The 11,650-nt window shown below is 41.4% G+C and overlaps 2 protein-coding genes across 3 annotated transcripts in view; one reads left to right on the top strand and one right to left on the bottom strand.

Moving 5' to 3' along the window:
* Nucleotides 1-4,568, top strand: part of sidt2 (SID1 transmembrane family, member 2) — a 14,983-nt gene extending 10,415 nt beyond the window's left edge. For both annotated transcript variants that reach the window (XM_032507268.1, XM_032507270.1), the window contains 9 exons: nucleotides 194-311; nucleotides 1,076-1,215; nucleotides 1,456-1,564; nucleotides 2,074-2,150; nucleotides 2,433-2,479; nucleotides 2,605-2,710; nucleotides 2,818-2,928; nucleotides 3,374-3,487; nucleotides 3,752-4,568. In XM_032507268.1, the coding sequence (XP_032363159.1) occupies nucleotides 194-311; nucleotides 1,076-1,215; nucleotides 1,456-1,564; nucleotides 2,074-2,150; nucleotides 2,433-2,479; nucleotides 2,605-2,710; nucleotides 2,818-2,928; nucleotides 3,374-3,487; nucleotides 3,752-3,814 (885 nt within the window). In that variant the 3' untranslated portion in view covers nucleotides 3,815-4,568. The remainder of the gene's footprint in view (nucleotides 1-193; nucleotides 312-1,075; nucleotides 1,216-1,455; nucleotides 1,565-2,073; nucleotides 2,151-2,432; nucleotides 2,480-2,604; nucleotides 2,711-2,817; nucleotides 2,929-3,373; nucleotides 3,488-3,751) is intronic.
* Nucleotides 4,569-4,799: 231 nt separating this feature from the next.
* cep164 (centrosomal protein 164) overlaps nucleotides 4,800-11,650 on the bottom strand; it is an 8,822-nt gene continuing 1,971 nt past the window's right edge. The window contains exons 6-17 of the mRNA XM_032507267.1: nucleotides 11,470-11,613; nucleotides 11,145-11,228; nucleotides 10,991-11,059; nucleotides 10,632-10,891; nucleotides 10,339-10,518; nucleotides 9,260-9,440; nucleotides 9,038-9,145; nucleotides 8,706-8,808; nucleotides 7,976-8,362; nucleotides 7,778-7,850; nucleotides 7,550-7,669; nucleotides 4,800-5,729 (exon numbers count right to left, since the gene is read on the bottom strand). Of these exons, the coding sequence (XP_032363158.1) occupies nucleotides 5,633-5,729; nucleotides 7,550-7,669; nucleotides 7,778-7,850; nucleotides 7,976-8,362; nucleotides 8,706-8,808; nucleotides 9,038-9,145; nucleotides 9,260-9,440; nucleotides 10,339-10,518; nucleotides 10,632-10,891; nucleotides 10,991-11,059; nucleotides 11,145-11,228; nucleotides 11,470-11,613 (1,806 nt within the window). The 3' untranslated portion in view covers nucleotides 4,800-5,632. The remainder of the gene's footprint in view (nucleotides 5,730-7,549; nucleotides 7,670-7,777; nucleotides 7,851-7,975; nucleotides 8,363-8,705; nucleotides 8,809-9,037; nucleotides 9,146-9,259; nucleotides 9,441-10,338; nucleotides 10,519-10,631; nucleotides 10,892-10,990; nucleotides 11,060-11,144; nucleotides 11,229-11,469; nucleotides 11,614-11,650) is intronic.

Genomic DNA, 11,650 nt, shown 5'->3' with positions numbered 1-11,650 from the left:
ACACACACATTTTAACACCTTGGTGAACCCCAGGCTCAGGTAGCATTAATAAATTGGAAATAGAAAGTTCTGACGGGAGGATACAGGCACATCCAGAGACATACAGTACATTTGGAATATGGAATCAAATGTTTTATTTAGTGAATTTCATTGCTCAATTATATGTTATATTTTCCTCTCTCCCACCCCACAGGAATGTGGTATCCCAAAGCACTTCGGTCTGTATTATGCTATGGGAACTGCTCTAATGATGGAGGGCTTGCTCAGTGCCTGCTACCACGTCTGTCCAAACTACACCAACTTCCAGTTTGGTAAGACTGCTTGTGTTCCTACCTCGACTGCCTCTGCCTTTTTTTTAAAGGTCCCATATCATGCGCATTTTCTGATTCATATTTGTTTTATGGATATCTCCTAGAACATATTTACCGTGCATACTTGAAAACACACACATTTCTTTCATACTCTCTGTATGTAAACTACCGGTCAAAAGTTTGGGGTCACTTAGAAATTTCCATTGAACTCCATTATAGACAGAATACCAGCTGAGATCAGTTGCCTTGTTTTTTTAACCAGGGCAGCAGTTTTCAGATTACATTATGTGCTCACATAATTGCAAAAGGGTTTGCCAGTGTTTTTCTAGTTAGTTTTTTAAAATGTTATCAGATTAGTAAACATAATGTGCCTTTGGATGATTAAATGAATGGTTGCTGATAATGGGTAATGTAGATATTATATTAAAGATCAGCCCCCCTACTCAGATCAGCTGGTATTCTGTCTATAATGGAGTGGAATAGAAATTTGTAAGTGACCCCAAACTTTTGACCGGTAGTGTACATACCTGTATTCATCTTATTATGCTTAAATGCACAGGCTGTGTCCATTTCTCTGTGGATTGTGCATGCCACATTTAATTTGATCCCAGAGTACCAGGTTCAAATTAGTGATTTGCAATAAGACAATAAATCTAAACTGTAATTCAGTGAAAACAATCTGCTATGGTTTCCTGTTTATTCTTGTATTGTAGGTGATACAAGATAGATGTTGCGTTGTGTAATCTTTCTATCTTTCTTTGCAGACACCTCCTTCATGTACATGATTGCTGGACTGTGTATGTTGAAGTTGTATCAGAAGAGACACCCAGACATCAACGCAAGTGCTTACACTGCCTACGCCTGCCTGGCTGGGGTCATCTTCTTTTCTGTGCTGGGATGGTACGCGCGCACCACCACACACCCACACACACCCACACACACACACACACACACCACACACACACACACACACACACACACACACACCCACACACACACACACACACACACACACACACACACACACACACACACACACACACACACACACACACACAGACCACGAGGTAGAGAGGGCCTTGGTTATATTATACATTATATATATATTATACATTTTCTAATGTTTGTGAACATCTGTTTGCAGGTATTTGGGAAAGGAAACACAGTCTTCTGGATCATTTTCTCTGTGATTCACATTTTGTCCACTATGCTCCTCAGCACACAGCTCTACTACATGGGCCGATGGAGGCTGGGTAAGATAACTAGGAAGCGCCTATCATTGGCAGCCCCCTCACTCATATGACTCTCCATTTTTGCATGTGTAGGGTCCTGGGCATGTGTGTTTGTATTTAGGGCCTGTGTGTAATGTGTGTGACAACTAACAACAAAGTGAAAACATTTTGTATCTTAATCTGTAGCTCTTGAAATCAAAATGGTTTGATATCAGTGGTGGTTTATTTAAGTCCATTTTGGTTTCAGACATTTATCTGATCTTTTCCCTTTTTGTTTTATATGTAAAAGAGAAAATGGAATACCATACACATGGATCTTGTTTTAGCTTTTTACAGCAGATTTGGGTGCTGTGATGCTGTGTAATGGCTTCATTAAAATCAGTTATGCGTAGCGACACAATATAACTACAAACTGTACTGGCCAAATCAGTGTCACCTTGACATTTACTGTTTGGTTGCTGTAGATTTGAAACCTCACACTCTGGACTAGTGTTTGCTGCAGCTAACGTTTGTCTGTATATTTGCGTCAGACGCCGGGATCCTGCGCAGGATTGTGTACGTCATCTACACTGATTGCATCAGGCAGTGCAGTGGACCTATGTACATTGTGAGTAATAACCAGAAACAGCTGCACCAACATAAGTTTACAAGGAATCCTAGTGTTTCTTTAGTTTTGTATGGGAATGCTAGACATGTACAGTAGTTAGATCTTCAGATGCCATTGATGATTTTGGATCAGATTGTGTAATTTAATATGCTTTTACATGTATCCAGTGCCTGAATTATCAGTATCTAAGTTATCTGGTACAGTATAGGAAATCACTGTATACTGTTTTGGCCACGTTCAAATTACTGGTGGATAAATCATCTTTCTCCCTCTGTCTGACAGGACCGTATGGTTCTGCTTGTAATGGGGAACATAGTCAACTGGTCTCTGTAAGTAAACACAGTGTGTTTCTTCTTTTACTTAACACTAAGTAGAGACCAATACAGTTTTTACAGCACAGGACTTAAATGATGTTCTCATCTTTGTGTCTCTTCCTCCTGCTCCCTCTCTGTAGAGCTGCCTATGGCCTGATAGAGAGACCCAATGACTTTGCCTCCTACCTTTTGGCCATTGCCATCTGCAACCTGCTGCTCTACTTTGCCTTTTATATCATTATGAAGGTGTGTGTTTTGTCTACCTCCACGTTTTTAAGTAGTATTCAGAATATTAAAAAAATCTAACGCTCTTTTTTTCTTTTCTTTTTTTTTTCTGTATGTGTGTGTTCTAGTTGCGGAGCGGTGAGAGAATCCAGTGTCTGGCGTTGGTGTGTATTCTGTTCACAGCCGTGGTATGGGGCTTTGCACTGTATTTCTTCTTCCAGGGTCTCAGCACCTGGCAGGTTGGTAACTCACACGCATACAGAGTAGGGCTGTGCAATCAATCAAAATTGTAATCGTGATTACGATTTCGGCTCCAAAATCATCACAAAAACCAGAGTAATCGAGAAAATTATTATTTTGCACATTACGTTTTGCCAGTAAACTCTTATTTTGTCCTCAATGAAAAAAAAATTTAAGTTCATTAATTGCAACAAATATTCAAAAGTCAATGAGCGATTGTGTAAATAATGGTGATTTCAATATTGACTATTTGGAATAATTATGATTTATTTTTTCCATAATAAAGCAGCCCTAATACAGAGTCACGCATAAGGAGCGTTAGCCTTACACACCTTATTGACCAAAGTTGTAGCCATGAGAGCAATCATTGACTCTGTATTTTTTTTCAATATCTTGTATAATGTGGCATTATTTTACCAAGTGGGTTTCTCTCGTCTGACACAGAAAACTCCAGCAGAGTCTCGAGAGCACAACAGGGACTGTATCCTGCTTTCATTCTTTGATGACCATGACATTTGGCACTTCCTCTCCTCCATCGCCATGTTTGGATCCTTCCTGGTATGATTGTTCGTTCGTTTGTGTGTGTGGGTGTGTTGTTGTAGTTCATTTAGGCATGCAGCATACACACAAAAAATCTTTGATCGGAGTGTTAAGAATAGAACAATCGATATGAATGACAGCCAATACAGTACATGCTTGACAGGGCTAGCTGATACCTTCAAATATATGTGATGGTTTAAATGTAAAACTTAAATATATTATTGCCATAGGAACCTGTAAACAGGAAACTCTACTAACGCCTCACCTCGTTTTTCCTCCTAGGTTCTCCTGACCATGGATGACGACCTCGACACCGTCCAGAGAGACAAGATATTGGCTTTCTAGATATGTCAGATCTTCTGTGATGAGCTCAGCTCTTCTCTGCCTTATCGCCCTCGTCGCTCGCCATTTGCATCTCCTTCGTGTTCTAAAAAAAAGCACAGCCAGTAGCCCCCCCTCCCAGGCTGTACATTTGCAATCTCTATGGCTGCCACAGCCAGTCAGGGAAGGGCAGTAGCCCCTTCCTCCACCTGTATGGACACAAACGTGCCAATGAAGAGCCTGGGTCGACATTGAGTGATGCCTAAGTGTTTTGTCCTCTCGCTGCCATCATCAATATAACTGTTGTAATCGATGTTTACTTCTTGCTGACGATGACGATAACCATGTACACTCTTACTATCTAAAACTATCCAAATGAACTTATTTTATACTGTCCGCATTACATTTGACCGCAAAGTCAGCAATGCATTTTGCAAATTACTGTTTCTATGCTGTGTATGTTTGTACAGGTGTGTGTGTGTTTACAAACCTAAATGTGAGAATATGAATTCTGTCCAGTTTGTCAGTGGCCTTTAATGTTCTAATCATGTTACATACTGCGCTCTGATTGGTCAGATCCTCGAGCTAGCCGTCCTTCTTTTGGAGAATATTATTATGAATAATAATAATAATAATAATAATGATTGTATTTACTTCTTGACTGCCCTAAAGTCTGAATGCAAAGGTATTTTTTGCACTGTACTGTATGAAAAGAAACAGATTTTAATGTCAAACATTGCAACGAGTGGTTACTGAATAAAGAATTCATTTTCAGATACTTTCTATTGCCTATTTCTACATGATCTGATGGCGACTCCTATCTTTAAACCTGATGTTCTGTAATCTATGAACTTGAGCAACATCTTTATAACAGCAAGTCTAAGATGCTGGCTCACGTGAGATTCTCTGTGTGAACATTATACAGTAGGATAATCAGGCTGTGGATATTTAGAAAAAACAACAGACCACACTTAACAGTACTAGCCTATAACAGGGTCAGAACATAATACATTATTAGCCTATATATAAAATTGTTTATTAAAATATTTTATAGAAAAATACAATATTTACACTTCTATGCACAAGACATTTTTCTCTCTGCCTTCACATTTGTCAAAGTTACACTAATCAATAGCTCACTGCTGTGCCAAAATCTGTGGAATATGTCATGTAAAATAAAAGTGGATTGGCTGCACCTTTACAGTGATTTCTGTTTCTGACCGGCTAAAACAACTAAATCTAATGACATTAGTTCAAAACGTACATTTCCCATACAAGACACTTACAAAGCCAGTGTAATAAATACAAATGTAACCTGTCATGAAATGAAACTTGACCTCTGTGCATCTGAAAAGCACTACTGTGTAGTATTATTTCCTGCCTACAGCAGCAAATGGGTTCACAAGATGTTGATAAGTGTCTGGGATGTTTTTAGTAAAAGAAGTATAGTAAACTTGACTTTCCCATTGGGCTTTAAAGTAAACTACAGTAAATCATTTGGCCCAGGCCTGGCATTGAGTTATAATCTGTAAACGTGACACTGAAGTGCTTTAAAACGGTCTCCTGTTGCTCACAGCCATATATAATGTTGGAGGATAAAAGTCCTCAGCCCTCTGTGACACTTTGCTCCCTGAATTGCCATGTCCTCTGCAGTCATCTCTTTCTCCGCAGATGAGGTTGGACTTTCCCTGAAAACCTTTGCACTGAAAGTTTTTTCTTTAAAAGGAATGACTCAGGGTACAGCCCACATGAGGCCCTGCGTGTAAACATGACAAGTCATTAATGCTTCAAAGTCCTCAGTGACAGTCACAGTGCAACAGGATTGAGCTGTGTGTCATGTCCTCAGTAATGATAGACTCGGATCTGGTTGTTATCATCCAGGCCGAGCTGGAGCAGGCCGCTCTTGGTTGAAGGAACCGGATAGCGAGTGAACAGAGGTCTGGAAGGCAGAGTTAAAGACAACGGGGGGCATAACGCTGTTCATGAAACAGTCTGACAAGTAATGGTGCGCTTTGGATAATAGAGGGCAATAATGTGAAGTAGTAAAAGGTTAACAGTCAAAAATACATCAATAAACATTGTTATAAAGAAATATTTAAATAAAAATAGAGTGTAAATAAAGCTTTCTACTTTTCTAGCTAGCTAGAAACAGTCCTCTCAATTGCGCAACTGATGTTAAACGCACGCACGCACAAATCCTGAATCAGTTACTGCTCTGCATCAACTTATAGGAGTTAGGAAAAATTTAAAATATTGCTCGGGGAATATTGGGAATAAATAAATAACTTAAATGTGAGCCAATCATTCACACTTCCGTCGACATCTTGGCAGTGGCTGACGTCACCAAATCCAAAAATGGGCAATAAGGTAGAGTGTGCAGTAGCTGAGACGGGCTAAATAAAACCTTAAATTGCATTCCCTGTTCCTCAACTTGCCTCCCTTCCTCATGACTTAGTCCGTCCCACAAAGGAAGCCTGAGAAATGCAAGGAAATCATGGGAGGAGATGGGAAAGGAGTCAATGTGTTTTAGAGGGATGAGACGTCCTTTCCTTTGATGTGTCCCATGATTCGCCAGCAGTATGGGCCGAGTTAGAAACGGCTTTCAGCTGCACAGCTTCCGGGAAGGCTGCTCTCATGTTTCCTCGCCTATAGCTCCTCGACGCTCGCTCGACAGAACCACTTTCGGTTTAGCCGAGGAGCTATCAAATAAGGGAAATGTCTATGCTTGCCTCCGGTGAATGCAGCCACCTGTCACTCAAAGCAGTATGCCTTTAATTATGCAGAACTTTAGGCCTTAATATAATTTAAACAGGAGAGTTCTAAAAAAAATAAATTGGATCGTGCTCTGGTTTATTGGCATTTCTTTAAACAAATCACAAATAGCCTCAGGAAGGAACTTGTTTGGGTGGAACATGTGTACTATACTGTTCTCATCTGACCTGAAACAGCAAGCTAAACTCGTTCCTTCAAAAAGTATTCCTCCAATGAACAGACGGTGTGTTATACTTGGCAGGTCATTTTAATGAAGAAAAGTATAACACACCGTCTGTTCATTGGAGGAATACTTTTTGAAGGAACGAGTTTAGCTTGCTGTTTCAGGTCAGATGAGAACAGTATATGTACGTTCAGATTGTTATGGTCGTGCAACAGAAAACTCAGATGTGATAGATGGTCTAGCTAGCTGTCAGGATTTACCCGGCAGAGATCTGAGGAGCAGTTAACCATAGGCCTTATAAATCAACCATAATTTAAAATAGCAACACAAAGAAAGTGCAAGGTAACGGACATTCGGCCAAAATGAGGAAAATCCGGCGGATATTCCAGAATCAGCAGAACAATCCCGGAAGGGAAACGTCGGGGATATAGACTAATGGGGATTGACTCCCTCTTTGAGCCAGCCTCAACTGGTCGCTCAATAAACTGCCTGGCACTTCGTGTTGGCTTTTTTTCATTTTTCAGCACCAGAGGTTACTGCTTGGTGCCAAACTAAAATAAGTTTGTGAAAGATAAATAGTAGAAGAGGAAAATACATTATTTTATCTGATTCTTTGCCGTTCTACCAAATACCTGGATGTTGCATTTGGCCCTTTTCCATGGTCATGGTTTTGTGAATTGTAATTGTATAAACATACAGTATATTAGCAAAGCAGTCTATACAAGTCTATGAAGTTGAAAACTAGACACCAGATTGTGTGTTCATCATGTAGATTCAACACATTAGTGTGTGTCTGTGGATGAGTTTGTGTTATAAAAGGATACATGCTGGTGTCTTTCTTGCGCATCTCCAGCCACCTCTTGTTGCCGTCAATCAGCCCCTGCAGCTTCTGGCCGTCTACCTCCCTTGACTTCTGCATAGGCCGCAGGCTACGACCATGTTCACTTGGATACACACAGACCCACACAGTTTTAGGATTGTTGTAAGTACATTTGAGACAGTGGGGATGTGTATGCAATCTATGGCAGGATCAAAGGTGCATTCCAGGTTACCTAGCAGGAATGTATGATGAGTATGCAGAGGTAGGCCCCATGGTGCTGGAGGCAATCGGGTCCATAGCTCCTCCTAGAGAACAGAACAATAATTCAGGACCAACAACAATGATTGCAACTGATAAAACCCCTTTTTAACAATCCAATTTAATAGTGCTGCATTCGGTCTGAAGCTAAATGAGCCGTCTGTTGGCTTACTGGAGAAAATCTGGCTCCATCTGCTGTTGATTAGATCCTCAGAGCCGCTCAACCCACTGCTGTTGCGGGTACTGAAAAGAGGGGTGGCAGCAGCGGGGCCTTGGGGCGCCCAGTTCCAGGACGGCTCTGGGAGCCTCACTGGGGGAGGTGGGGCTGAGGAGCTGGGACCCCGGGTATGCATCTGGTGCATGACTGCTGCAGAGGTGGAGGTGGCAGTTGGGGTGGAGTGAGGTTGAGACAGATGCAGAGGGTAGGCTGAATAGGGTGTGTCGTTCTGCCTATGGGCCAGCGAACCCAACGCACTCAGCACGGTGTTGAGCTGGCTTGAGATCTGCTGCAAAGACTCTCCTAACTCCTGGACTTTGTCCGGGAATGTAGGATGACCTCCTGACAAGAGAGTGAGGGAGAAATGGAGATAAAGAGAGGAACTAAGCTACAAAGTGTAGCTGGAAATATGTAATAATCTAAGAAAAGTTAAGATAAGATAAAACTTCATTCATCCCGAGGGAATTTGCTGTTCAGCAGTTGCAATAAAAAGTGGTAAAGTGCAATTATAAAAAGTCTAAGATAACAATATGGTGCAAATTCAATATCAAAATCAGGTTTTATACACAAATATATATATATATATATATATATATATATATATATATATATATATATATATATATATATATATATATAAACAGTGAATATCTCAGGTTCTTTGGTAAAACGATGATTGTGTTACCTGTTCCATTCAATGGGTCCACAGTGCTGCTGAGGTCAGATTCAGTCACATCAAAAGTCACCTTCCTCTCTCCTGCCAGCCGAGACAGACCCTCAAACAGCGGCTAAATGGAGAGCGCAAGGACATGAAATGACACCAGAGAGCACGGCAGAACTACATTGTTTTTAATAGATTTATTCATTCATTAATTTTACCCACCACCCTGAATTTCCCAGCTATGAATAAAGGTGCTAGATGACTTCATGAAGTCTGTTGCACTGAACACATAAAAGTGCTTAACTAAAGTAAAGTATCACTTTAACAGAGTGTGCCGGCGGATGTTTTCTCCTGACCTCTTCAGCTATAGAGCTCTCTAACTGCTGGAGTTGCTCCTCTTTCCTCCGCAGGAGAGTGGTTCCTCTCTGAACCGCCCGCTGAAGCTCCACCACATTTCTGGCCTCCTGACAGAACGAGTGAAAGAAACCAGCACTTAACACTTATTTCCAATTAACCCCGTCATAACAGTCATCCCACCAATTATTGTTCAGCAGGAGGTGGGTCACACTCCTCCCTACCTGCTGAAGGTTTCTTGTCATCTCCTCAGTAACCCCTTCATCGTGGCTGGGGTCCTGGAAGGAGCTGGTCTGGGCCGCCCGCAGAGCTGCCCGTCTCTCCATCAGCCGGCTGCTCTCCCTCTCCAGGAAGCCTTTGGTTTTTTGGATGGATGCATTATGTGTGGAGATGTAGCGTCGAAACCTGGAAACATTAGATGTGTGGAGATGAGGTTAAAAAAAACACACTTGTGCCCATCTCTCAATGACCGCCTTCTAAATCAAGAATGAACAGTGATCAACAATTATTATCATAATCCGCATCCATTCCTCGGATACCAACCCCCCGTCCCAACCATCCAGGACCAAGCCCTGGACCTAGGGTGGCGAGGTCTTCTCCATAGCTGCCCCCTCCCTCTGGAACACTCTCCCCAACACATATGGGACTGTACCAATCTGCTATGTTCAAGAAAGTACTCAAAACTCACCTTTCAAGAACTTATTTTAATATTTGGTTTAATGTTATCTGTTACCTTTTCCCCCTAGATTATTTTATTTAACTTGTTGTGTACATTGGATTATAGTGTCTCAATAAGCCCTCTATAAATAATATGCATTACAGTATCAGAAGAATCGATGATTCTCTGTCTAGAAAGTGGCATTCCCTGTTTATTTATTTATTTACTTATTTATTTTTCTGTGGCTGTAATTGTGTTTTATGTATGAAATGTCATTTAATTCTGTGTAGGATGGGCCACTTAGTGGCATTATATGTAAATAATTAAAAAATAAATGTACAAAAAATATAAATCTATGTCATTCAGTAGAGGTAGACATATTCTGTCTGAATAGACAGTGCTGTTTCAGTTTTTTTCCCATTTCTAACTTCAGGGGAAGCACTATGGGAAGCAATGGGAAGCAATGGGAAGCAATATGTAGAAAATTGGCGCATTAGCAACTACGACAACTTTATATTGTTCAGAGACCTAAAACAGACTTTTAGTACATATGTACCCTGTATATACCAAATGGCCAAAAAATGTTATTGTTTATTTACAACCACAAATGTATTGTTGGTTTTCTATTTCTCTTACTCTACTTACTCGTCCATGCTGCTGTGGCTGTCGGGCACAGGGGAGAGTGGCAGGTCCTCCAGGTCTTCTACATGTAGCGGTGAGTCTCTTCTGTCACTGGAGGGCACTGTCACCTCGACTTTCTCTGCCTTCTTTTTGTCCTGTTTAGGTTCTGGTCTGGTGGAGGTGCCTGCTCCTGACTCTAGCTCACTGATTGGACAAAATGGTATTATTATAAAATGTGAGTCATTTTAATAAAAACAGGAACACTGGATATCATTACATTCTCAGGATGCATGGATGTCCTGTGTGGTAAACTATACCTGACTCTGCGACTGAGATGGTTGCATCTCTCCTGCAGCAATGCCACCTTGCTCTCCAGTCGCTCCTTGTTCTCCTTGGACCTCTTGCTCTCTTCCCTGGCTTTGTCTCTCTCCTCCCTAAGCCTCTCCCCCTCCTCCTTGGCCTCATTCCTCTCTTCCCTGGCTCTCTGAAGGAGTTCTCTGGCTTGAGTTTTCTCCTCTCTCATCCTCTCCAGCTCCTCCATCAGCTGGTCTCTCTCCTGGATCAGCCGGGGTAAGGCCTAGACACACACAGACAAGTGGAGAAATAAGGGGTTGATAAAGGGATGGGTTGGTGAATATATTCTCTCTTTTCATGAAAAAAAAGTGGGATGTCCCACCTCTATCTGTCTGTCTACTTCCTCCTCTTCCTCTCCAAGCTTCTTCCTCCTCCTCTTCAGATCTGCTACCTGATAAGAGACAGAAACCATTTAGTCATGGGGTTTAGGTTAGTGTATTAGTGATTAATAGTACACACGGTGTGTGATGGAAGACCTTGGTCTGCAGCATGGCCTCCTGGCTCTTCAGCTCTCTGGCTCTCAGCTCCATCTGATCTTTTAGATCCTCCAGTTCTGACTCCTAATAGAAGAAATAAGACAGATGTATTCTCTGGAATAAATTGTTTAATTTTTTTTTTTAGAAAAAGCTTCCCTTTACCCTTAATTTAGTAAGCAAAATCTAATTTCTATGTATATACTGGAGTTTTAAATTAAAACCATCACCCAGTGGAAAGGATGACCTACTTTATGAGCCATCAGTTTTAGACCATGAAAGTCCAGCACTGCATCGTTAATAAATGCGTGCGTCTGTCTGGTCTCACCTTGCGCGAGTGTGTCAGCTGTGTCTTTTGTATCTGTGTGTTGAGCTGCAAGCGGAGTTTCTCCAGTTGGACAGCATGCGAGGCCTGCAGATGCTCTCTGTCCTCCTGCAGAGTAGAAAGCAAGCGCGCCCTCTGAGCAGTCTCCTGGAACACACAAACACAACATTTTTTATTGCATTAA

Source organism: Etheostoma spectabile, chromosome 3 (assembly GCF_008692095.1).
Source record: "Etheostoma spectabile isolate EspeVRDwgs_2016 chromosome 3, UIUC_Espe_1.0, whole genome shotgun sequence".
Lineage (NCBI taxonomy): Eukaryota > Metazoa > Chordata > Actinopteri > Perciformes > Percidae > Etheostoma > Etheostoma spectabile.
This window is presented reverse-complemented; position numbering and strand designations above follow the sequence as displayed.